Source organism: Nerophis lumbriciformis, linkage group LG06, assembly GCF_033978685.3.
Source record: "Nerophis lumbriciformis linkage group LG06, RoL_Nlum_v2.1, whole genome shotgun sequence".
Lineage (NCBI taxonomy): Eukaryota > Metazoa > Chordata > Actinopteri > Syngnathiformes > Syngnathidae > Nerophis > Nerophis lumbriciformis.
The window spans coordinates 8249512-8277273 of NC_084553.2; the positions used below are offsets into that span (position 1 = coordinate 8249512).

The following is a 27762-nucleotide window of genomic DNA, read 5'->3' on the forward strand; positions in this document are numbered from 1 at the left end:
GCGCCCGAAGGCTGCCGATGTGTTGACGATCTTTACCGAGCTCCCCCTCTTTAAAGTAACATGTCATCCAGGTACTGACTACATACAACCTCACAAAAATGAGTGACAAAGGTCTATCGGACGAGCTGGTGGCGGCAGCTTGTAAAGATGCGGATCCAGTAACCAAGGTAGGACGTTTGTTAGTCTTAAAAGTTCACTTTTTAGGTGTGTGTTTACATGTTGGCGCAATGAGACGTAAGGCGGTGGCTAGCATGCTAGCTAGCCTAGCATTAGCTGGTTGAATAAACTTGTTTACTCTATTTAAACTCTTTACTCGGCAGTACTTACATAACAGGACAGATAAATGTATCGCCAATACCTCTCAGACTCTTGGAATTCTTTATGTTTTTGCTGTGACAAGAAGTCTTTTCACTGAATTACTGCAGGAATGTGTGAGCTCTGCTTGAACTTTGACCTGCAAGGACTCCTCCAAAAGTCTCACAAATGACGTCACACAATCACAGATTTGGCTATTTGGATATTCTGTTGCTTCAAGTTTAATGAGTGGGACTAAAACACATTTATAAGATCCGGACCACATACAAGAAGGTAAAACAAGGTAAATTGATGGTAAAAGGTAAATAGAAGGTGATAGACGTCACTTAAAAATAAAATAAGTAAAGTAAAGCAAGTAAATAATGAATATATAAGGTAAAAGAAGGAATTAAAAGGTAAAATAAGTAAATATAAGGTAAATATTGTTAAAATACATAATTGAAAGTAACAGAAGTATATCGAAGATAAAATAAGGTAATTAAAAGGGTTAAAAAGTTATTTAAAAGGTTAAAAAAAAGTAGATAAAAGATCAAATAAGATAAGTGAAAGGTGCAAATAGTAAATCAAAAGTAAACTAGAATAAAATAGTATGGACTTTATTGTCATATTTGCATATAATGAGATTAAGGACTCCAACTTAACAAATATGGAAGAAAAAATAAATAAAACTAAGATAAGTAGAAGGTAAAATAAGGCAATTAAAAGGAAAACAGTAAATTAAAGGTAAAAAGATAGAAGGTAATAAAAGCTAATTATAAGATACAATTTGTTAAAAGGTAAAAGAAGGTAAATAGAAGATACAAGTAAGAAATAAAAGGTAAAAGAAGGTCAATAGAAGATACAAATAGTAAATAAAAGGTAAAAGAAGGTAAATATAAGATTAAGGCAGTAAATAAAAGGTAAAAGTTGTAAATAAAGGTAAATAGAAAGAACAAGTTGTAAATAAAAGGTGAATAGAAGGTGATTGACGTGACTTAAAAATAAAATAAGTAAATAATGAATATAGAAGGTAAAAGAAGGAATTAAAAGGTAAAATAAGTAAATATAATATAAAATAAGGTAAATATTGGTAAAATACATAATTAAAAGTAACAAGTATATGGAAGATAAAATAAGGTAATTAAAAGGGTTAAAAAAGTAATAAAAAGGTAAAAAAACAAGTAGATTGAAGATAAAATAAGATAATTGAAATGTGCAAATAGTCAATAAAAAGTAGACTACAATAGAATAGAATGGACTTTATTGTCATTATATTTGCAGATAACGAGATTAAGGACTCCAACTTAACAAATATGGAAGAAAAAATAAGTAAAACTAAGATACGTAGATGGTAAAATAAGGCAATTAAAAGGAAAACAGTAAATTAAAGGTAAAAAGATAGAAGGTAATAAAAGCTAATTATAAGATACAATTTGTTAAAAGGTAAAAGAAGGTAAATAGAAGATACAAGTAAGAAATAAAAGGTAAAAGAAGGTCAATAGAAGATACAAATAGTAAATAAAAGGTAAAAGAAGGTAAATATAAGATTAAGGCAGTAAATAAAATGTAAAAGTTGTAAATAAAGGTAAATAGAAAGAACAAGTTGTAAATAAAAGGTAAATAGAAGGTGATTGACGTCACTTAAAAATAAAATAAAGAAAAGTAAGTAAAATAATGAATATAGAAGGTACAAGAAGAAATTAAAAGGTAAAATAAGTAAATACAATATAAAATAAGGTAAATATTGGTAAATTACGTAATTAAAAGGAAAACAGTAAATTAAAGGTGAAAAGATAGAAGGTAATAAAAGCTAATTATAAGATAAAATTTGTTAAATAAAAGGTAAAAGAAGGTAAATAGAAGATACAAGTAAGAAATAAAAGGTAAAAGAAGGTCACTAGAAGATACAAGTAGTAAATAAAAGGTAAAAGAAGGTAAATATAAGATTAAGGCAGTAAATAAAAGGTAAAGGTTGTAAATAAAGGTAAATAGAAAGAACAAGTTGTAAATAAAAGGTGAATCGAAGGTGATAGATGTCACTTAAAAATAAAATAAGTAAATAATGAATATAGAAGGTAAAAGAAGGAATTAAAAGGTAAAAGAAGTAAATATAATATAAAATAAGGTAAATATTGGTAAAATACATAATTAAAAGTAACAAGTATATCGAAGATAAAATAAGGTAATTAAAAGGGTTAAAAAAGTAATAAAAAGGTTAAAAAAAAGTAGATTGAAGATAAAATAAGATAATTGAAATGTGCAAATAGTAAATAAAAAGTAAACTACAATAGAATAGAATGGACTTTATTGTCATTATATTTGCAGATAACGAGATTAAGGACTCCAACTTAACAAATATGGAAGAAAAAATAAGTAAAACTAAGATAAGTAGAAGGTAAAATAAGGCAATTAAAAGGAAAACAGTAAATTAAAGGTAAAAGAAGATAGAAGGTAATAAAAGCTAATTATAAGATAAAATTTGTTAAAAGGTAAAAGAAGGTAAATAGAAGATACAAGTAAGAAATAAAAGGTAAAAGAAGGTCACTAGAAGATACAAGTAGTAAATAAAAGGTAAAAGAAGGTCAATATAAGATTAAGGCAGTAAATAAAAGGTAAACGTTGTAAATAAAGGTAAATAGAAAGAACAAGTTGTAAATAAAAGGTAAATAGAAGGTGATTGACGTCACTTAAAAATAAAATAAAGAAAAGTAAGTAAAATAATGAATATAGAAGGTACAAGAAGAAATTAAAAGGTAAAATAAGTAAATACAATATAAAATAAGGTAAATATTGGTAAATTACGTAATTAAAAGGAAAACAGTAAATTAAAGGTAAAAGATAGAAGGTAATAAAAGCTAATTATAAGATAACATTTGTTAAAAGGTAAAAGAAGGTAAATAGAAGATACAAGTAAGAAATAAAAGGTAAAAGAAGGTCACTAGAAGATACAAGTAGTAAATAAAAGGTAAAAGAAGGTAAATATAAGATTAAGGCAGTAAATAAAAGGTAAACGTTGTAAATAAAGGTAAATAGAAAGAACAAGTTGTAAATAAAAGGTAAATAGAAGGTGATTGACGTCACTTAAAAATAAAATAAAGAAAAGTAAGTAAAATAATGAATATAGAAGGTACAAGAAGAAATTAAAAGGTAAAATAAGTAAATACAATATAAAATAAGGTAAATATTGGTAAATTACGTAATTAAAAGGTAAAAGTAAAAAGAAGATAACATAAGGTAAAAAAAAGGTAACACAATTAAGAGGGAACAGAAGTATATCTAAAATAAAATAAGGTAATTAAAAGGTAAAAAAAAGTAGATAGAAGGTAATTGAAAGGGGCAGATAGTAAATCAAAAGTAAACTAGAATAGAATAGAATGGACTTTATTGTCATTATATTTGCATATAACGAGATTAAGGACTTCAATTTAAGGTGCGGTAGTGGAAACAAATATGGAATAAAAATAAATAAAACTAAGATAAGTAGGAGGTAAAATAAGGCAATTAAAAGGAAAACATAGTAAATTAAAGGTAAAAGAAGATAGAAGGTAATAAAAGCTAATTATAAGGTAAAATGTGTTAAATAAAAGGTAAAAGAAGGTAAATAGAAGATACAAGTAAGAAATAAAAGGTAAAAGAAGGTAAATATAAGGTTAAGGCAGTAAATAAAAGGTAAAAGTTGTAAATAAAAGGTAAATAGAAAGAACAAGTTGTAAATAAAAGGTAAATAGAAGATAAAATAAGGAAAATAAAAAGTAAAAAAAAGTAGGTAGAAAAGTAAATAGAGGATAAAAAGGGTAATTGAAAGGTGCAAGTAGTAAATTAAAGGTAATCTATCCCTGCGATGAGGTGGCGACTTGTCCCGGGTGTAACCCGCCTTCCGCCCAATTGTAGCTGAGATAGGCTCCAGCACCCTCCGCGACCCCAAAAGGGAGAAGCGGTAGAAAATGGATGGATGGATTAAAAGTAAACTAAGATAAGTAAAAGGTAATGAAAGGTAAGTAGAAGGTAAAATAAGGCTTTTAAAGGTAAACATAGTAAATAAAAGGTAAAAGAAAATAGATAGAAGGTAATAAAAGGTAAGTATATGGTGAAATTGCTTAAAAGGTAAAAGAAGGTAAATAAAAGATAAAAGTAGTAAATAAAAGGTAAAAGAAGGTAAATGGAAAGAAAAAGTTGTAAATAAAGGGCAAATGTAGTAAATAGAAGGAAAATAAAAGGTGTATATATGTTAAAAGGTAAAACAGGGAATATAGAAAGTAAAATAAGTTAAAAGAAGGTAAATATTAAAAAAATGTTATGCTCCTAAAATCTGTAATAGTCTTCCAGAAGATGTGAGACATGTTTAAATCCAGGCTGAAAACACTTATTTGCTTGTGCATATGACAAATGAAAATATTTCATCTACTCTTTGATTTTATTTTGAATTAGATTGTTTTTATGATGATTATATTCTACTACTCCAATTTGAATTATGATTATTTTTATGATAGTTTTTTTTTTTTTCCTTGTCATTTTCTGTACAGCACTTTGAATTGTCTGTGTGCCAATTGAGCTCTATAAATAAACTTGACTTGCCTAAATAGAAGGTCATGGAGGAAAGTAAAAGCTAAAAGACGGTTAGAAAAGGTCAAATAAATTAAAGTAAAATAAGATCCAAAAATAAGCTAAATAAAAGGTAAAAAAAAAAAGGAGTATAGGAAGTAAAACAAGGTAAACGAAGGTCAATTAAAGGTTATGGCAAGTACAAAAATCTTAGTTTATTGTAACATACATATTCTCATTCCTTTTTTTACTCTGAATGTTTTTATCTTACTTGTGATTAGGGCTGTCCCACTTCAATCTTTTCACTTCCAATACGATACCGATACTGACTTTTTACCAATATCGATATTCATCTGACAAGATATCAGCACGACTCACACATTTGTTATTTTTGTAGCGTAAAATGTTGTTGATTTTTTTTTAAATGAGTCGAACCGAGAACAATGGCAGGTCTGAAAAACACCAACCTATTTATTATTATCCGTCTGAAATAGACTTATGCTGTCTTTAAGTTAAAGTGGAGTGGTAATTAAAAACTTTTTTTTTTTTTTTTGTGACCCCTAGTGGCCACATTAATTCATCAAGTTAAGCACATGGCGGCAGGATTTTGAATAATGCGGACACATTTGTTACTGGATACTTTCTAATGCGTGTCTGCCTTGGAGACTAAGTAATATTCAACTTTAATTATTTGATACTTGTTTGTATTTACAAATGTGCTGTTTTACACTACAATATTGTCCTATTATAATGTAATTTTAGCTCGTGTGCTATTATGTGCTTGGCTGTTGTGTAGCTGCTAGCTCTTCATAGCCTATAGCCTGGAATGTTTACCTTTTTTGTAAATGACTTAAAAGACTTTGTGTGCTTATTGGAGGACATTCAGGTGTTAACTTTGCACACGTAAACACTGCAGGACTGCCCGTATCAGACTTGATATCAGCGATTTTACATGCAAGCTTTTACAATTGTTGTTCTTTTTGCTGGTATCGAACTGATATCAATATTAGAACGGGACACCGTTACTTGTAATAATGATAAAAGCGAATGTTTTTTTTAATGTTTTGTTGCGCTTAACTTCTTTTTACTCTTGTAAGTTAGTTGAATGAGGCAAATTAATTTAAAAAAAAAATGTTTAACTTCTTTTTACACTTGCATGAGGGTTAATAATATTTAGTAACACCTCCTGTGGACTTCATTAAGGTTGTACGATGTTGACAGCTTGACCCTGGAGCAAGTTGTTTCTCTACTTCCATGGTTTCACGTGCTGACGCTTGACAGAGACGTGCGTTTGGTCGCACCGGGGTGAGGTTCCACTCCGTTTTCCACGAGCCAGTGTCAGAACACACACCTAGGTTTCCCTCGCCTCCTGCAGCAGCTTCGAGTGTTTTATTAAACCGCAGAGTTTGTCATGACTTCAAGAAGTCTGCCCTCACATGTCTCACGTGAAGCCCAGCCTGCTCATGCAGAGATTATGAGTGGTAGGCGTCTAATTTGTTTATTTGTGTGCTTGTAGTTTGCAACTAAACACCTCAAACACACTAATGAGTATTACTTTTAAAGCTTAGTCTGTTCTACTAAACATGAAACATTAGGGGTGTGACGATACACAAAAATTTCGGTTCGGTACGTACCTCGGTTTAGAGGTCACGGTTCGGGTCATTTTCGGTACAGTAAGAAAACAACAAAATATACATTTTTGGGTTATTTATTTACCAAATTTGTAAACAATGGCTTTATCCTTTTAACATTGGAAACACTATAATAATTCTGCCCACGTTAATCAACATTAAACTGCCTCAAGTTGTTGCTCAGATTAAATAAAATGACAAAACTTTTCTTCTACATTTAAAAAGTGCAACATTAAACAGTTTCAAGTCAACTCATCATGCTTAATTTATTACAGCATTTGGGAAGCCTGTAGTTGATTTTTATTATGTAAATGTTATATTTTTATTAACATGTGATAGCAGGGACCCTGCCATTCAAAACCAGGCTGCTGCATTACTAATGATTAATGTAACTATAGCTGAAAAAATGGTACAATAGCAATAGGAGAGACTATTCATCCCTGAACACCATGGAGTTCATGTAGGCTTAATGATGCAGTTACATTATTATATCAACTATCAGAGACAGAAACTCTTCATTTAACGTAATGTCCTTTTTTGCTGCTTCAACACAGCTCAATCAACACAGAAAAAGGTAAAGTGAAATAACAGACAGACAGGGCTTTGCTGTCCGTAACACACACACACACCACAAAATGAGCTAATGTTACGCTAAAAGCGAATTAGCCTTCACCTCAAGCCAGGACTGCGAGCGAGTTGAGCTGCCTTTTATATTTCTAGAACGTCAACAGGCTCATAGTGATGTTACTAGTAGTTGACTGGGAGGAGTTTATTGATGCTTACCTGCTAACCCCACCGCAGAAGCACTGACTACATGTGCTCTGAATACACACTGCTGATTGGCTGTTACCGCTCTGTTTGTAACCAATCAGATGGTTGTGTGGGTGGGACAATGCTGGGTGCTGTGTAGACCAGTGGTTCTCAAATGGGGGTACTTGAAGGTATGCCAAGGGGTACGTGAGATTTTTTTTTAATATTGTAAAAATAGCAACAATTCAAAAGACCTTTTTATAAATATATTTATTGAATAATACTTCAACAAAATATGAATGTAAGTTCATAAACTGAACATCAAATCAAGTAGGCTATTCCATTCATTACCATAAACCCAGAGTTTCCCCCATGCCATGATGGTTTGACCCTCACTAAAATGTCTGTCAACAAGAACTGTGAAAAGAAATGCAACAATGCAATATTCAGTGGTGACAGCTAGATTTTGTGTGGACATGTTCCATAAATATTGATGTTAAAGATTTATTTTTTGTTTAGAATTAAGTTCATGAATCCAGATGGATCTCTATTACAATCCCCAAAGAGGGCACTTTTAAGTTGATGATTACTTCTATGTGTAGAAATCTTTATTAGGGCCCGCATGGCCCATTGTAAAAGGAATCCCAACGGGAGTCCTTTTACAATGGGACATAAGGACCTATTGTTTTTCTAAGGTTTTATTATTATTCCGCCGCCTCTTTGAGCACTAATTTGACCCACTTAACATGCTTCAAAACTCACCATATTTGACCCACACATCAGGACCTGCGAAAATTGTCTTTTAATAAAAAAACCAAACCCCAAAACTCAAAATTGCACTCTAGCGCCCCCTAGAAAGAAAACTGCTTATAACTCCCAGTACGAATGTTGTAGAGACTTGAAACAAAAACCTCTATGTAGGGCTCACTTAGCCCTACTTTTCATTAATAAATTCCCTCGGGCAAAAATCAACAGGAAGTTGGCAATTCCCCCTTCAAGACAAAAATGTACTAAAAACAGTCACTTTTGCCTCTTTGAGCTGTAATTTGACCCCCTTAACATGCTTCAAAACTCACCGAACTGAACACACACATCAGGACTAGCAGAAATTGCGATCTAATAAAAAAACCTAACCCCAAATTTAAAAATTGCGCTCTAGAGCAATTTTTGAATAAAACGGAGAAAAAACTGCTCCTCGGAAGAAAAAAATGACAAAACTGCCTGTAACTCCCACTGGGAAGGTTGGAGAGACATGAAACAAAAACCTCAATGTAGGTCTCACTTAGACCTACATTTCATAGATTGACAACCCTCAGCAAAAATCAACAGGAAGTTTGCAATTTCCCCTTCAAAACGATTTTTTTTTATAAACCTGTCACTTCTCTTCAAACATTATCTCCTCTGAGCGCGTTTGTCGTTTCAGCTTCAAACTAACACAGGAGAGAGATTGAACCCTTCCAAATAAAAGTTATCGAAATAATTTTTATAACTGCTCCGGTTTTGATTTTATGAGCCTTCAAAGAACCGCTGCGCTGATGCTGCTGCGCTGCTGTTTTTTCAAGATGGCTGCTTAAAAGCGGGAAGCACCAGCGTGCCCACACAATGCAGACAAGGTAGGTACACTAGACAAAAGTATTGGGACTCTTTGGACTAAAAGTAGACAAAAGTATTGGGACACTTATGACCACCACTTGACAAAAGTATTGGGACACTTAGGACGAAAACTGGACAAAAGTATTGGGACACTTGGGACTACAACTTGACAAAAGTATTGGGACACTTATGACTACAACTGGACAAAAGTATTGGGACACTTATGACGAAAACTGGACTAAAGTATTGGGACACTTACACTGCACAAAAGTATTGGGACACTTATATTGGACAAAAGTATTGGGACACTTAGGACTACCACTGCACAAAAGTATTGGGACTCTTCGGAGTCAAAGTAGACAAAAGTATTGGGACACTTAGGACTACAATTTGGCCAAAAGTATTGGGACACTTACTCTGGACAAAAGTATTGGGACACTTACACTGGACAAAAGTATTGGGACACTTACGACTACAACTTGACAAAACTTTTGGGACACTTAGGACTAAAACTGGACAAAAGTATTGGGACACTTACAACTAAAACTTGACAACAGTATTGGTCCACTTGGGACTAAAACTTGAAAAGGGTATTGGGACACTTAGGACTACCATTGGACAAACGTATTGGGACACTTAGGACTACAACTGGACAAAAGTATTGGGCCACTTAGGACTAAAACTGGACAAAAGTTTTGGCACACTTTGGACTAAAATTTACAAAAGTATTGGGACACTTACGATTAAAACTTGACAAAAGTATTGGGACACTTAGGACTACCACTGCACAAAAGTAATGGGACTCTTCGGACTCAAAGTAGACAAAAGTATTGGGACACTTAGGACTACCATTTGGCCAAAAGTATTGGGACACTTACACTGGACAAAAGTATTGGGACACTTACAAGGGACAGAAGTATTGGGACACTTACGACTACAACTTCACAAAAGATTTGGGACACTTAGGACTAAAACTGGACAAAAGTATTGGGACACTTTGGACTAAAACTTGACAAAAGCATGGGGATTCTTAGGACTAAAACTGGACAAAAGTATTGGGACACTTGTGACTAAAACTTGCCAAAAGTATTGGGACACTTAGGACTACAACTTGACATAAGTATTGGGACACTTCGGATTACCACTGGACAAAAGTATTGGGACACTTCGGATTACCACTGGACAAAAGTATTGGGATACTTAGGACTAAAACTGGACAAAAGTATTGGGACACTTACGACGAAAACTGGACAAAAGTATTGGGACACTTCGCACTAAAAGTAGACTAAAGTTTTGGGACACTTAGGACTACCACTGGACAAAAGTATTGGGTCCCATTTTTGGGACACTTCTAAAACTTGACATACGTATTGGGACACTTAGGACTAGCACCTGCCAAATACGCGGGCCCGACCAATGCCGCTTGCAGCTTTAATTTATAATTGAATCGCTTGTTTATTTTTCAACAAGTGTTTAGTTATTTTTATATCTTTTTTTCCAAATAGTTCAAGAAAGACCACTACAAATGGGCAATATACAATTATACAATTGAATAAATCAGAAACTGATGACATAGTGCTGTATTTTACTTTATCTCTTTTTTTCAACCAAAAATGCTTTGCTCTGATTAGGGGGTACTTGAATTAAAAAAATGTTCACAGGGGGTACATCACTGAAAAAAGGTTGAGAACCACTGGTGTAGAGGACTGACAGAAACAGAGGCAGAAGAAGCGTAGCAGCTTGTTAAGACTTTAGCTTAGGCGGCTACTTAATATGTTCGTGTGGAAACTTGTTCGGTACACCTCCGAACCGAACCGAAACCCCCGAACCGAAACGGTTCAATACAGATACACGTACCGTTACACCCCTATGAAACACATAGGGCTGAAAACTGGATCACAATCTACAAAACCCAAAACCAGTGAAGTTGGCACGTTGCAGGGGCGTTCCATGAAAAAGACGTTGCTTGGATGGCAACATATGTTGCTCCAAAACCTGTATGTACCTTTCAGCATTAATGGTGCCTTCACAGATGTGTAAGTTACCCATGCCTTGGGCACTAATACACCCTCATACCATCACACATGCTGCCTTTCCAACTTTGCGCCTAGAACAATCCGGATGGTTCTTTTCCTCTTTGGTCCGGAGGACACGACGTCCACAGTTTCCAAGAACAATTTGATATGTGGACTCGTCAGACCACAGAACACTTTTCCACTTTTTTCAGGCCCAGAGAAGCCGACGGCATTTCTGGGTGTTGTTGATAAATGGCTTTCGCCTTGCATATGAGAGTTTTAACTTGCACTTACAGACGTAGCGACTAGGGATGTCCGATAATGGCTTTTTTTGCCGATATCTGATATTGTACAACTCTTAATTACCGATACCGATATCAACAGATACCGACATATACAGTCGGGGAATTAACACATTATTATGCCTAATTTGGACAACCAGGTATGGTGAAGATAAGGTCCTTTTTAAAAAAATAAAATAAAATAAAACAAGATAAATAAATTAATAACATTTTCTTGAATAAAAAAAGTAAAACAATATAAAAACAGTTACATAGAAACTAGCAATTAATGAAAATGAGTAAAATTAAGTGTTAAAGGTTAGTACTATTAGTGGACCAGCAGCACGCACAATCATGTGTGCTTACGGACTGTATCCCTGCAGACTGTATTGATATATATTGATATATAATGTAGGAAGCAGAATATTAATAACAGAAAGAAACAACCCTTTTGTGTGAATGAGTGTGAATGGGGGAGGGAGGTTTTTTGGGTTAGTGCACTAATTGTAAGTGTATCTTGTGTTTTTTATGTTGATTTAAAAAATAAATTAAAAAAAGATACCGATATTTAAAAAAAAACGATACCGATAATTTCCGATATTACATTTTAAAGCATTTATCGGCCGATAATATCGGTGTTCTTGAGCCCATGTGGTGATATCCTTTACACACTGATGTCGCTTTTTGATGCAGTACCGCTAGGGGTGTAACAGTACGTGTATTTGTATTGAACCGTTTCGGTACGGGGGTTCCGGTTCGGTTCGGAAGTGTACCGAATGAGTTTCCACACGGACATATTAAGTAGCGTAACGCACGTTGTGTAAACAATGCACACCGAGGCATGCTAGCAGCTAACGGCCTACAATAGTCTGACCATACGTCCTCTTTTCACCGGACATGTCCTCTTTTGCGGAGCTGTCAGGGCGGAGTTTCTTAAATGCCTCAAATGTCCGGCATTTTGAGTTAGGGTTGCGTGTATTTTCAATGTACGTTCAGGGTTAAGAAGGGGTTAAAAACAAAACAAATGGTGCGCGCAGCAGCATTGGTGAGGGAGGGGCAGAGACAGAGAGAGAGCGAGAGAGTTATGATAAACGCACATGCGTCGCCAGGTTCTGCTTTTTATCCATAGATTTATCACATTTCATTTTTTATTATCTATAGCAGGGGTGTCAAAAGTGTGCCCCACAGCTAATGTTTTAAAGGCCCACGGCACATTCTAAAAATACTATTAAAATAAACAAAAACATAACAAAAGTGAAATGAAAAAGCTTAAAGGTTAAATGTAATTTAGAAAAAGTTGCAATGTTGACTAATAAAACAAAGCTGGGTTTTTTTTCTTTCAAACTGTCATTGCTCAAAACATAATATTGAATCAAAATCAATGTTATTATGAATTATTGATCTATCCAAGGTTCCCATTACTTCACATCAAATATTCCACTAACAAAAATATTTTTGGTGGAAGATTTTGCAAATTTGGTGAATAAATAACCCAAAAATGTATATTTTGTTGTTTTCTTACTGTACCGAAAATGAACCGAACCGTGACCTCTAAACCGAGGTACGTACGAACCGAAATTTTTGTGTACCGTTACACCCCTAAGTACCGCCCTAAAGAATCAAAGGTCACAGCCTTGTACCTTACGTGCAGTGATTTCTCCAAATTCTCTGAACCTTTTGATGATATTACGGACCGGTAGATGGTGAAATCCCTAAATTCCTTGCAATAGCTGGTTGAGAAATGTTGTTCTTAAACTGTTGGACAATTTGCTCACGCATTTGTTGACAAAGCGGTGACCCTCGCCCCGTCCTTGTTTGTGAATAACCGAGCATTTCATGGAAGCTGCTTTTATACCCAATCATGGCACCCACCTGTTCCCAATTAGCCTGTTCACCCGTGGGAATGTTCCAAATAAGTGTTTGATGAGCATTCCTCAACTTTCTCAGTCTTTTTTGCCACTTGTGCCAGCTTTTTTGAAACATGTTCGCAGGCATCAAATTCCAAATGAGCTAATATTTGCAAAGAATAACGTTTTCAAGTTTGAACGTTGTCTTTGCAGTCTATTCTAGAGATGTCCGATAATATCGGCCGTTCAATGCTTTAAAATGTAATATCGAAAATTATCGGTATCGGTTTCAAAATGATCGGTATTGGTTTCAAAAAGTAACATTTATGACTTTTTAGAATGCCGCTGTGTACACGGACGTAGGGAGAAGTACAGAGCGCCAAAAAACCTTAAAGGTACTGCCTTTGCATGCCGGCCCAATCACATAATATCTACCGCTTTTCACACACACAAATGAATGCAAAGCATACTTGGTCAACAGCCATACAGGTCACACTGAGGGTGGCCGTATAAACAACTTTAACACTGTTACAAATATGCGCCACACTGTGAACCCACACCAAACAAGAATGACAAACACATTTCGGGAGAACATCCGCACCGTAACACAACATAAACACAACAGAACAAATACCCAGAACCCCTTGCAGCACTAACTCTTCCGGGACGCTACAATATACACCCCCCGCTCCCGCTTTTTTTCCATAACTTCAGTTGATTTATTTTGTAAAACCTTGTTACATTGTTTAATGCATCCAGCGGGGCATCACAACAAAATTAGGCATAATAATGTGTTAATTCCACGACTGTATGTATCGGTATCGCTTGATATCGGAATCGGTAATTAAGAGTTTGGACAATATCGGCAAAAAAGCCATTATCGGACATCTCTATCTATAATATATTGTAATTATCTGGGAAAACAGCAACCATTTTTCTTCCGTTTTCCTCTTAAATGACAAAAAGTATGCATTGTCGACGCGTCCGCTTTTACACCATACAAACAGCGTGCCGGCCCATTCATATGATGTATGCGGCTTCTGCAGACACATGTAAGTGACTGCAAGACATACTTGATCAACAGCCATGCAGGTCACACAGAGGGTGGCCGTATAAACAACTTTAACACTGTTACAAATATGCGCCACACTGTGAACCCACACCAAACAAGAATGGCAAACACATTTCGGGAGAACATCCGCACCGTAGCACAACATAAACACAACAGAACAAATACCCAGAACCCCTTGCAGCACTAGCTCTTCCGGGACGCTACAATATACACCCCCCGCCCACCTTAACCTCCTCATGCTCTCTCTGGGAGAGCATGTCCCAAATTCCAAGCTGCTGTTTTGAGGCATGTTAAAAAAAAATTGTGACTTCAATAACAAATATGGCAGTGCCATGTTGGCATTTTTTTCCATAACTTGAGTTGATTTATTTTGGAAAACCTTGTTACATTGTTTAATGCATCCAGCGGGGCATCACAACAAAATTAGGCATAATAATGTGTTAATACCACGACTGTATATATCGGTATCGATTGATATCGGAATCGGTAATTAAGAGTTGGACAATATCGGAATATCGGCAAAAAAGCCATTATCGGACATCTCTAGTTGTAAGGGTGTTAAAAAAGGTTTTATTATTGAATGAATCGCGATTCTTGTAATGAATCTTGATCAATTGGATTTATTATTGATTTATTGCTACAAAAAGCACCTTGTCATGTCCTCTAGGACTTCATGATGCAGCAGACGATGCTGCGAGTGAAAGATCCGGTCAAATCCTTGGATTTCTACACCAGAATCCTCGGCATGACGTAAGTATTCCAGTCGGACACTCGCACCGTGCAATGGACTGACCCGCTGTCTCCCAGGCTGCTGCAGAAGTTTGACTTCCCCTCCATGAGGTTCTCCCTCTTCTTCCTGGGCTACGAGGACAAGAACGAGATCCCCGCCGACCTGACCGACCGGACTTCCTGGACCTTTTCCCGGAGGGCCACCATCGAGCTGACACAGTAAGTGTCCGTGCGTTTGGTCCGAGGAACTAAATGAGACCCGCGTACTCCTGACGCCTGTTCTCTCGCCGGCCGTTAAGTGCCACGTCTCGTCTTTTGACGTCGCTCACGTCAAAGTCTCACCAGCGTGGAGACGTGTCATTGGTGAATAGTTAATCGGTTTGACTGACACCTGCTCAGTGGCCTTGTGGTTAGAGTGTCCGCCCTGAGAAACAAAAAAATATGTTTATACTAATTAAAAGGGATTTGTTTTAAATATATGTATACATTTTTGAGCCCTTTTAAAGAAAATCATATCCTTGTTGCAAATTGTGAGAATGACTCGATGCCGTCATTGATAGGCAATTATTTAATCCGCAACCGCATCACAAAAGTCGTCAACCATCCGCCATCCACCCGATCTAACATTTAATCAAAACCGCACCCGCCCGCCATCCGCCACCCGCCCGTTGTTATATATCTAATATAGACGATGCAAGGCATTAGTGAGGTTATAAAGCTTTTGCCTGTTAAAGAAAGGAGACTGATCCAATGCAGCACAGACATTCAATGCGTGCCACACTGTCACGGCCCAGACGCACACCAGTGCGCAATCATCTGGGAGCCGCGCTGAGCGCACCTCCAAGCGCGTGGAGGTGCGATGTCCCTCGCACCCGCGGCGGCTCCACCCGGGCTCGCGCCCGAGGCTTCAGCGCGCACCGCGGCGGCCATCCTACTCGTCGCGGCCTAGCCCTCGCGGCTCTCGCTGCCGGCGACGGCCGGGTATGGGCCCGACGCTCCAGCGCCATCCATTTTCAGGGCTAGTTGATTCGGCAGGTGGGTTGTTACACACTCCTTAGCGGGTTCCGACTTCCATGGCCACCGTCCTGCTGTCTATATCAACCAACACCTTTTCTGGGGTCTGATGAGCGTCGGCATCGGGCGCCTTAACCCGGCATTCGGTTCATCCCGCAGCGCCAGTTCTGCTTACCAAAAGTGGCCCACTCGGCTCACCAGGGTGAGCCCCACCCCTTTCGTGAGCGCACTGCGCGCGGAGTGACCCCTGTTACGCGCCCCCGGCAACGGGGGTGGCGGGCAGGTAAGCTGCGCGGGCGAAGCGCGCGGAGTGACCCCTGTTACGAGCCCCCGGCCACGGGGGTGGCGGGCAGGTAAGCTGCGCGGGCGGAGCGCGCGGAGTGACCCCTGTTACGAGCCCCCGGCCACGGGGGTGGCGGGCAGGTAAGCTGCTTACCTGCTGCGCGTGACGCCGGCCGCGGCGAAGGCGGGGTGTCGGTGCGGTGGTGACCCTGGACGTGCGTCGGGCCCTTCTCGCGGATCACCTCAGCTACGGCTCCCGGTGGGGCCCTCTTGGGGGAAGGGGCCTCGGTCCCGGAACCCGGCGAGGCGTCCCTTCTCCGCTCCGTAAAAGTGTCCATCTCTTTTTTTTTTCTTCTTCTGTTGTGGCATATGCTGCAGGTGCCTGCTCGTTTTTCGTATGTGGGTAACAACATTTAACTATGTATATATATTTCCGAATTGGTTTAACTGCCATCCGCCTGAATCTATTTAAAATCTTTTTTTTTTTATTTCAACCGCCCGACCCGACCCGCGGATAAAACCTTTTTTTTTTTTATTTCAACCGCCCGACCCGCGGATAATCCGCGGACTCCGCGGTTGTGTCCGCAAACCGCGCATCTCTACACCACGCCCATAACCACGCCCCCACCACCACCGGTTTCTTGGCAGTTTCGGGGAAACCCTAATAATAATAATAATAATAATAATAATACCTGTATGTTGAAGCACAGTACGTCTGACTATGGTAGCCATAATATTGTGTGTTCAATCAAGCGGTGCGGCTTCGTAGCGAAGTCGTTGTAGATTCCTAATGAAGCCTTTAGCTTGACGCTCCTCTACTTTCTCCTGCTCCGCTTGCTGCGGCGACAACAAACAAAACTCCAGACGCTCCTCTTCGTTTTGTATCGTTTACTTAATAATTCAAAAACGTAAAACAATAACGATGTGGGAACAAATGAATGGCAAAATAAAGCGAGTTTGTTACGGCAAGAACGAGTTAGAAAAAGTACGAGTGAGGTCAAAAAACTGTGTGGCTCAATTCCCCCGCACCTGACTGCCATTACCCATAATGCACTGTGTCCAAAAAACCAACCAACCACACAGATCCTTCCGCCATATATGCAATCAAACAGTTACGTCATCAAATTTAGACAAATGTAATAATTACAAATAAAGTGTACCTTATAATTATTCTAAGCATGCAAATATATACATTTTCGTATTATGCAAATAAAGTAAATAGTCCCATTTTGGCTGAATAAACATAAAGCACCTTCCATAAAAATGTAAATTAACTTAAACAGCATTTAGGCTCCTACAGTCGTACTAAAACATTTTGACAAATTTCTGAGCACCGTGTGTAATGTTCTATATTCTCAATTAGAGATGTCCGATGACCTCGACTGCGGATGTTGTGGATCGGTGGAGGAAATACTGCAAAGACCTCCTCAATCCCGCCAACACGTCATCCTATGAGGAAGCAGTGCCTGGGGAATCTGTGGTGGGCTCTCCTATTTCTGGGGCTGAGGTTGCTGAGGTAGTTAAAAAGCTCCTTGGTGGCAAGGCCCCGGGGATGGATGAGATCCGCCCGGAGTTCCTTAAGGCTCTGGACCGGGGTGGTGGTTCCTCTCTTTAAGAAGGGGAACCGGAGGGTGTGTCCTAACTATCGTGGGATCACACTCCTCAGCCTTCCCGGTAAGGTCTATTCAGGTGTACTGGAGAGGAGGTTACGCCGGATAGTCAATACTATCCGGCGTAACCGGATAGTATCGGTTACGCCGATACTATCCGGCGTAACTGGATAGTATCGGTTACGCCGATTAGAAATGCGCGGTTTGCGGACACAACCGCGGAGTCCGCGGATTATCCGCGGGTCGGGCGGTTGAAATAAAAAAAAATTAGATTTTATCCGCGGGTCGGGTCGGGCGGTTGAAATTAAAAAAAAAAAAGATTTTAAATAGATTCAGGCGGGTGGCAGTTAAACCAATTCGGAAATATATATACATAGTTAAATGTTGTTACCCACATACGAAAAACGAGCAGGCACCTGCAGCATATGCCACAACAGAAGAAGAAGAAAAAAAGAGATGGCAACGCCGGCAGCAAACGTGGTACGCGACAAACTAAAAAAGGGAATACTAAAGACCAGGGGAAAAAAAGGCCAGAAAAGTTCAGCGTGGACTCGTTTTTATGAGGTTGTAAATCAGGATGATAGTAATGCTGGCTACGTGAGAGCTGCGACGCTGTTTATGTCAACGACAGTCACAAAACCGGGACATCTAACATGGTGCATCACATTTGTGCAAAACCCCGAACCTCCACAAACACCCTGAGCATGAGCAGTTTCGTCCGCCGTGATCCCAGAAGAATGCCACAGGATGTTAAAACAAGATAGAACGCAGCTGCCTGCAGCAGTTTGAGTGGCGCGAGCGCGCTTGGAGGTGGGCTCAGCGCGGCTCCCAGATGATTGCGCACTGGTGTGCGTCTGGGCCGTGGCACGCATTGAATGTCTCTGCTACATTGGATCAGTCTCCTTTCTTTAACAGGCAAAAGCTTTATAACCTCACTAATGCCTTGCATCGTCTATATTAGATATATAACAACGGGCGAGTGCGGGCGGGTGCGGTTTTGATTAAATGTTAGTTCGGGTGGATGCGGATGGTTGATGACTTTTGTGATGCGGTTGCGGATTAAATAATTGCCTATCCGCGCATCTCTAACGCCGATACTATCGGCGTAACCGATACTATCGGCTTGTACACAACATAAACAGTGTTAATGTTGTGTACAAGGTGTATTTATACTATGTTGTGCAAAGGAAATGTCATTTTTTTTGGAAGCTCATCTTGTATTTGACATTGTTTATAGGGTCAGGCACAATAAGTGTTCAACTTCAGCCTAAACCCTTTCGGTCTGCAACATTATGAATGTACAACTGTTTGTTTATGTAAAACTGTTTGTTTGTTTTGTTGACCACTGACCGAAGAAATAATAAACTAATATAATTAATATTGTTTGTTAATTGAGCCATTGTATGCTAAAAAATAGGCAAAACATGCTTTAAAAAATAACCATAAAAAATCTGCGATATGAAAACGGCAAACTTCATTCATTCCTCTGGTTTCTTTCCTGTCCCTGCCAGTAACTGGGGGTCAGAGTCGGATGAAAGTCAGTCCTACCACAACGGCAATGCAGATCCACGTGGGTTTGGTAAGCTTGGCCATTTTTTTCCCCTTTCACTTTCGTCTATGAATGAGTACGCACGTTTTTTTTCCCCTTTCTCTCTCATTTAAGGTTGACAAACACTAATTTGCCTCTGTCACTTTTGTTAGGACACATCGGGATCGCCGTTCCCGACGTCAAAAAAGCGTGCAAACTGTTCGAAGAGCAAGACGTTACGTTTGTCAAGAAGCCAGATGATGGTGAGAACATGAATTTCTATTATACACCATATATATATATATATATATATATATATATATATATGTATGTATGTATGTATGTATGTATGTATGTATGTATGTATGTATGTATGTATGTATGTATGTATGTATGTATGTATGTATGTGTGTGTGTGTGTGTGTGTGTGTGTGTGTGTATATGTATGTATGTATATATGTATATATATGTGTGTGTATGTATATATGTGTGTGTGTGTGTATGTGTGTGTGTGTGTGTGTGTGTGTGTGTGTGTGTGTATATGTATGTATGTATATATGTATATATATGTGTGTGTATGTATATATGTATGTATATGTGTGCATATATATATATATATATATGTATATATATATATATATATATATATGTATATATATATATATATATATATATATTTTTTTTTTTTTTTTTAACAAGTGGTAGAAAGTAATAGACGTCACTTAAAAATAAGCTGAAAAAAGGTAATTGAATTGTTCAATAAGTAAGTAAAATAATGAATATAGAAGGTAAAAGAAGACATTAAAGGTAAAAGAAGTAAATATAATATAAAATAAGGTAGATATTGGTAAAATGAGTAATTCAAAGTAAAAAAGAAGATAACATAAGGTAAATAAAAGGTAACAGAAGTAATTAAAAGGTAACATAAGTATATAGAAGATAAAATAAGGTAATTAAAAGGTGCAAGTAGTAAATTAAAGGTAAATAACAAGTAAACTAAGATAAGTAAAAGGTAGGTAGAAGGTAAAATAAGGCAATTAAAAGGTAAACGTAGTAAATTAAAGGTTAAAAAGAACAAATAAAAGGTAAAAGGAGCTAGATAGAAGGTAATAAAAGGTAATTATAAGGTAAAATTAGTTAAAAGGAAGGTAAATAGAAGATAAAAGTAATAAATAAAAGGTAAATTAAGGTAAATAGAAGATCAAAGTAGTAAATAAAAGGTAAAAGAAAGAAAATAGAAGGTAAATATAAGGTTAAGACCCTAAATAAAAGGTAAAAGTTGTAAATAAAAGGCAAAAGAAGGTCAAGAAAAAGTTGTAAATAAAAGGCAATATATAAATAAATACATCTTACTAAAATAAGTCATATATTTATTTATTTTTTACTTTTTAACTGTTTAGTCTCTAGATCAACGTCAGATCTATCTGTCAATATAAAGTTAGTTTGGTTTTTTTGCACTCTTTTTGCCAAAACCATCTTTTTTATGACAAAAAAACACAAAATATGCTACATTCACCCACCCCAATAATTTCAAAATAGAATATTTGATGTGAAATAATTAGAGCCTTAAATAGGTCAATAATTCATAACATTTATTTTGAATCATTATTTAAAAAGAACAAATTATTAGACTTAGACTTCCTCTTTATTGTCATTCAAATTTGAACTTTACAGTACAGATAAGAACGACATTTCGTTGCATTAGCTCATGGTAGTGCAGGATAAAAAAGCAGATATAAATACATTAATAGGTTACTGTACAGATAAATATATAGCACTTTTTCATATGCATCCACGTTTATGGATGTATGTTACCGTATTTCCTTGAATTGCCACCGGGGCGGTAATTAATTTAAAACCTCTTCTCACTCCGGCGCTTACCAAAGGCATGCGGTAAATGCAAGCATGCGCTAATTATTTTAAAACCTCTTCTCACTCCGGCGCTTACCAAAGGCATGCGGTAAATTTAGGCCTGCGCTTTGAGTGTGATGTAAGGATACCATCATGAAAAGCACATTTAATAAAAAAAACATTATTATGGTCTTACCTTTACTTATAAATGAAGTCCATGCACAGCTCCTTCTGACCAAAAGCATCGATAACTTGTTTATGGAAGTCTTCCTTATCTTTCTTCAGTTTTAAAAGTCTCTCTGTCTCGATGGAGATCTTCCTTTAATTATTACCTCCTGCTTCGATTGAAAGTCCAGTTTAGAAAACTGTTTTATTTTAGATATGTAATCCTCCATGTTAAAAGTGCAAGCGAGAGGAAAAAATAAACGATCGCTGCTCACTGTTGCTGCTTGTTGTCACTTCTTCTGCAGCCGAGTAGTCGCAAGGAGGATCACTAGCGCCCTCTACCACCAGGAGGCGGGAGTCATTTAATGACTCATATTTGACACACGCAGCTACGGTATATTAATAAAACATAGCTGCTTACTGTTCTTTTTAGCATATTCAATAGCTTGGACCTTAAATCCTACTGAATAGCTCTTTATCTTCTTCCCTTTATACAATTTGAAATTATTCAAATCAGCCTCCTCCATTTTGAAAATGATGACAGGTGAAGTGTCACTCGTGACGTGACGAGTTTGACCCGGCGGAAATTCTAGGCATATGCTAATTATTTTGCGAAACGAGTTTGACCCGGCGGAAATTCTAGACATGCGCTAATAAAAATAATATTTTGCGAAACGAGTTTGACTCGGCGTTAATCCTGAGCCGGCGGTAATGCTAAGCATGAGCTAATTATTTTGCGAAACGAGTTTGACCCGGCGGTAATTCTAGGCATGCGCATACTATATACCCGGCGGAAATTCAAGGAAATACCGTATTTTCCGCACCATAAGCCGCCCCGTGTTATAAGCCGCGCCTTCAATGAACGGCATATTTCAAAACTGTGTCCACCTATAAGCCGCCCCGTGTTATAAGCCGCATCTAACTGCGCTAAAGGAATGTCAAAAAAACAGTCAGATAGGTCAGTCAAACTTTAATAATATATTAAAAACCAGCGTTCTAACAACTCTGTTCACTCCCAAAATGTACGCAAATGTGCAATCACAAACATAGTAAAATTCAAAATAGTGCAGAGCAATAGCAACATAATGTTGCTCGAACGTTAATGTCACAACACACAAAATAAACATAACGCTCACTTTCTGAAGTTATTCTTCATTCATAAATCCCTCGAATTCTTCTCCTTCGGTGTCCGAATTGAAAAGTTGGGCGAATGTGGGATCCAAAATGGCCGGCTCCGTCTCGTCGAAGTAATCGGAGTCAGTGTCGCTGTTGTCCAGCAGTTCTGTGAATCCTGCCTTCCGGAAAGCTCGGACCACAGTTGTGACCGAAATATCTGCCCAGGCATTTACGATCCACTGGCAGATGTTGGCGTATGTCGTCCGGCGCTGTCTCCCTGTCTTAGTGAAGGTGTGTTCGCCTTCGGTCATCCATTGTTCCCACGCCGTTCGCAGTCGTGCTTTGAATGCCCTGTTGACACCAATATCCAGCGGTTGGAGTTCTTTGGTTAATCCACCCGGAATGATGGCGAGTGTTGTATTCACCGTACGTGCTCCCGTTGTATCCACAGTGCGGTTCACAGGAATATCAAAAGTCAGTGGAACCTCGTCCATGTTGATAATGTTCTCTGGCCGGATCTTTTTTTCAGCTATCTTGTTTTTACAATATGCACGGAAAGTAGCCAGCTTTTCTTGAAAGTCTTTAGGCAGTTGCTGTGAAATAGTAGTCCGTGTGCGGATGGAGAGATTGCGTCTTTTCATGAACCGGAAACACCAAGAAGCACCACCTTTAAAATCATCCAGGTGAAGTTCGCTTGCTAGCGCTGTTGCCTTCATTCGAATAGTGATGGTGCTGACACTTCTGCTTGCTGCTCTCTGCTCAACAACCCACTGTTCGAGTTTGTCCTCCAACAGTTGCCATCTTGCTTTGTTCCCTCGGAAACTCTGTTTTGTCTTCTTTACCTGGCGCAGGTCATCTTCTTGCTTCCTCCACCTACGCACCATTGATTCATTTATGTTATATTCTCTTGCTGCTGCTCTATTTCCGTGTTCTTCGGCATGACTTATTGCCTTAAGTTTAAATTCTGCGTTTTACGCGTGTCGCTTAGTAGGAGCCATTTTGTGGTCTTTACAGATGTAAACACACAAAGGAAATGAAACGTAATATCCGCGCGCTTCTTCTTCTTCTACGCTTCCTGTTCTATGGGGGCGGGTGCTTACCTTGGCGGTTGCTTGTGTAGAAGAAGAAGCACTTCCTCTTCTACGGGGAAAAAAGATGGCGGCTGTTTACCGTAGTTGCGAGATTGAAACTTTATGAAAATGAATCTTAATATTAATCCATATATAAAGCGCACCGGGTTATAAGCCGCACTGTCAGCTTTTGAGTAAATTTGTGGTTTTTAGGTGCGGCTAATAGTGCGGAAAATACGGTAATATAATAATAATAATTAATAATAAGAATTGTCTTTATATTCCAGCCAGTTAATCCATTTTGGGGGGAATTGAGGGGATAGTTATGATGCGTTCAAGAGTTATTGGGGATAAACGCTAGAAATAAGTTATTTATTTATATGTGTATATATATATATATATATATATATATATATATATATATATATATATATATATGTATATGTGTATATATATATGTATATGTATATATATATGTATATGTATATATATATATATATATATATATATGTATGTGTATATATGTATATGTATGTGTATGTATATATATATATATATATATATATATGTGTATATATATATATATGTGTGTATGTATATATATATATATATATGAGTGTATATATATATATATATATATGTATGTATACATATATATATATATATATATGAGTGTATATATATATATGTGTATATATATATATATATGAGTGTATATATATATATATATGTGTATATATATATATATGTGTGTGTATATACAGGTAAAAGCCAGTAAATTAGAATATTTTGAAAAACTTGATTTATTTCAGTAATTGCATTCAAAAGGTGTAACTTGTACATTATATTTATTCATTGCACACAGACTGATGCATTCAAATGTTTATTTCATTTAATTTTGATGATTTGAAGTGGCAACAAATGAAAATCCAAAATTCCGTGTGTCACAAAATTAGAATATTACTTAAGGCTAATACAAAAAAGGGATTTTTAGAAATGTTGGCCAACTGAAAAGTATGAAAATGAAAAATATGAGCATGTACAATACTCAATACTTGGTTGGAGCTCCTTTTGCCTCAATTACTGCATTAATGCGGCGTGGCATGGAGTCGATGAGTTTCTGGCACTGCTCAGGTGTTATGAGAGCCCAGGTTGCTCTGATAGTGGCCTTCAACTCTTCTGCGTTTTTGGGTCTGGCATTCTGCATCTTCCTTTTCACAATACCCCACAGATTTTCTATGGGGCTAAGGTCAGGGGAGTTGGCGGGCCAATTTAGAACAGAAATACCATGGTCCGTAAACCAGGCACGGGTAGATTTTGCGCTGTGTGCAGGCGCCAAGTCCTGTTGGAACTTGAAATCTCCATCTCCATAGAGCAGGTCAGCAGCAGGAAGCATGAAGTGCTCTAAAACTTGCTGGTAGACTGCTGCGTTGACCCTGGATCTCAGGAAACAGAGTGGACCGACACCAGCTGGACTGCTGCTGAGTGGTCCAAAGTCATGTTTTCTGACGAAAGCAAATTTTGCATTTCCTTTGGAAATCGAGGTCCCAGAGTCTGGAGGAAGACAGGAGAGGCACAGGATCCACGTTGCCTGAAGTCTAGTGTAAAGTTTCCACCATCAGTGATGGTTTGGGGTGCCATGTCATCTGCTGGTGTCGGTCCACTCTGTTTCCTGAGATCCAGGGTCAACGCAGCCGTCTACCAGCAAGTTTTAGAGCACTTCATGCTTCCTGCTGCTGACCTGCTCTATGGAGATGGAGATTTCAAGTTCCAACAGGACTTGGCGCCTGCACACAGCGCAAAATCTACCCGTGCCTGGTTTACGGACCATGGTATTTCTGTTCTAAATTGGCCCGCCAACTCCCCTGACCTTAGCCCCATAGAAAATCTGTGGGGTATTGTGAAAAGGAAGATGCAGAATGCCAGACCCAAAAACGCAGAAGAGTTGAAGGCCACTATCAGAGCAACCTGGGCTCTCATAACACCTGAGCAGTGCCAGAAACTCATCGACTCCATGCCACGCCGCATTAACGCAGTAATTGAGGCAAAAGGAGCTCCAACCAAGTATTGAGTATTGTACATGCTCATATTTTTCATTTTCATACTTTTCAGTTGGCCAACATTTCTAAAAATCCCTTTTTTGTATTAGCCTTAAGTAATATTCTAATTTTGTGACACACGGAATTTTGGATTTTCATTTGTTGCCACTTCAAATCATCAAAATTAAATGAAATAAACATTTGAATGCATCAGTCTGTGTGCAATGAATAAATATAATGTACAAGTTACACCTTTTGAATGCAATTACTGAAATAAATCAAGTTTTTCAAAATATTCTAATTTACTGGCTTTTACCTGTATACCCGGTGGCAATTCAAGGAAATACGGTATATTGTCTTTATATTCCAGCCAGTTAATCCATTTTGGGGGGAATTGAGGGGATAGTTATGATGCGTTCAAGAGTTATTGGGGATAAACGCTAGAAATAAGTTATTTATATATATATATATATATATATATATATATATATATATATATATATATATATATATATATATATATATATATATATATATATATATAATTAATTAATTTTGTAGTTTTTACTTTCAACACTTTATCTCTAGATCAATGTCAGATCCATCTGTCGATATAAAGTTTGATTTTTTGTTTTGTTTTATGCTTTTTGTCAACACCATCTTTTTTATGACAAAAACACAAAGTATGCTATATTCCCCCACCCCAATAATTTCAAAGAATGTTTGATGTGAAATAATTAGAGCCCTAAATAGGTCAATAATTCATAACATTTATTTTGATTCATTATTTTTTGGAAAAAAATAAATCTAAAATTCTTGTGGATAAAAGTGTTAGAAATAAGTCATATATCTATATTTTTTAACTTTCAACACTTTAGTCTTTAGATCAACGTCAGATCTATCTGTCGATATAAAGTTTGAATTTTATGTTTTATGCGCTTTTTGTCAAAACCCTGTTTTTATTGCAAAACACAAAATATGCAACATATTCCCCCCCCAAAAAATTCTAAGTGGAGTATTTGATGTGAAGTAATTGGAGCCCTAAATAGATCAGTAATTCATCACATTGATTTTAATTATGTTTTCAACAATGATAATTAAAAAAGTACCGCAAAAAAATTTTGGGGCTCCGAAAGTGTTAAAAATAAGTAAATAATACTTTTTTCTTTTTTCTTTTACTTTCAGCACTTAAGTCTCTTGGTCAACTTTAGATCCATCCATTGATTTAATTGTTTTAAATATTATTTTTTAATGTTTTTATTTTATGTTTTAAATTTTCTTATGACATACAAAATATGCAATATTTTCCCCCAAAAATATTTCACTGTGCAATTTTGGTTGGTTAGTTGAAGTTTATTTTAAACATGTATACAATTTTAGTGTGATATTTGACATATTTTCATTTTTCTTTACAACGTGTCCGAAAAGAAGTAGAAAGAAGCAGAGCTTATTTAATCCTTCCCCTTTTCTATGTCATAGCAATTCCAGTACTGACACGTGTTCACTTCCTGTTCTTCATTTGTACATAATTAATGAATCTATTCATTCTGAACACAACATAAATATGATTCACATAACGAGATTGTTGATGCAAAGTAATTGTAGCCTTTGATAGGTTAATATTTCATAACATTGGTTTTGATTCATTATTATTTATTTAGCATTGACAGTTTTAAAGGTTAAAAAAACAAACGCTTTGTGTTATTACAGTCAACATTTCAACTTTTCCCACGTTTGCTCTTTTATTTTATTTTATTGTTGCGGGTCATTGAAAAAAAATGCCTATTTAAAATGCCTGCTGAAATGTGATTGGTCAGTATTCATATGACGTACCTGTCTTGTTCCTGCCAGGTAAAATTAAAGGTCTGGCATTCATTCAGGACCCTGACGGCTACTGGATCGAGATCCTAAGTCCCAACAATATGATGTCCATCACCAGCTAATTAAGAGGAGGGAAGAACGTTGTGCATTAAGAGACGATGACGTCTTGGAGGGGAAAAGGCAGCAAAATTACTCGGGTGACACATTTAATTTGGAGCTGTACTAAAGAGGGACAGTTGGTTAGCGCTTACATTTGAACCTTTAACTTTTGTTCTTATATCAACTGCTTAGGTAACGATGTGGTGCTGTCTAAGATGTCTAATAAATGTTAGAGCTCCTGTTCAAATGCAGCTTGCTGTGTACTGTCATCTTTTCTTATACACAAACTCATTCATTTACATTTTAGGCCAAGATTAATTATTCATTAACTGTTGTGGTTTCCAATGGAACATAATTCCGACTGCTGTACTTTTAGTTTTGCCTCACGGCATGGATTATCAGTTTTATTTTGA

General features: G+C 37.1%; 1 protein-coding gene and 1 long non-coding RNA gene across 2 annotated transcripts; both read left to right on the top strand.

Moving 5' to 3' along the window:
• On the top strand, positions 1–27600 carry LOC133608451 (lactoylglutathione lyase-like). The gene is made up of 6 exons (XM_061963685.1): positions 1–167; positions 14693–14775; positions 14833–14973; positions 19172–19239; positions 19362–19451; positions 27281–27600. Exons 1-6 carry the CDS (start codon positions 99–101, stop codon positions 27370–27372), a joined length of 543 nt encoding a protein of 180 aa, XP_061819669.1. The 5' UTR covers positions 1–98; the 3' UTR covers positions 27373–27600.
• LOC133608452 (uncharacterized) lies at positions 180–4428 on the top strand. The gene is made up of 2 exons (XR_009815595.1): positions 180–2079; positions 2729–4428. It is a non-coding gene; the product is annotated as an uncharacterized lncRNA (long non-coding RNA).
• Positions 27601–27762: the final 162 nt, after the last annotated feature.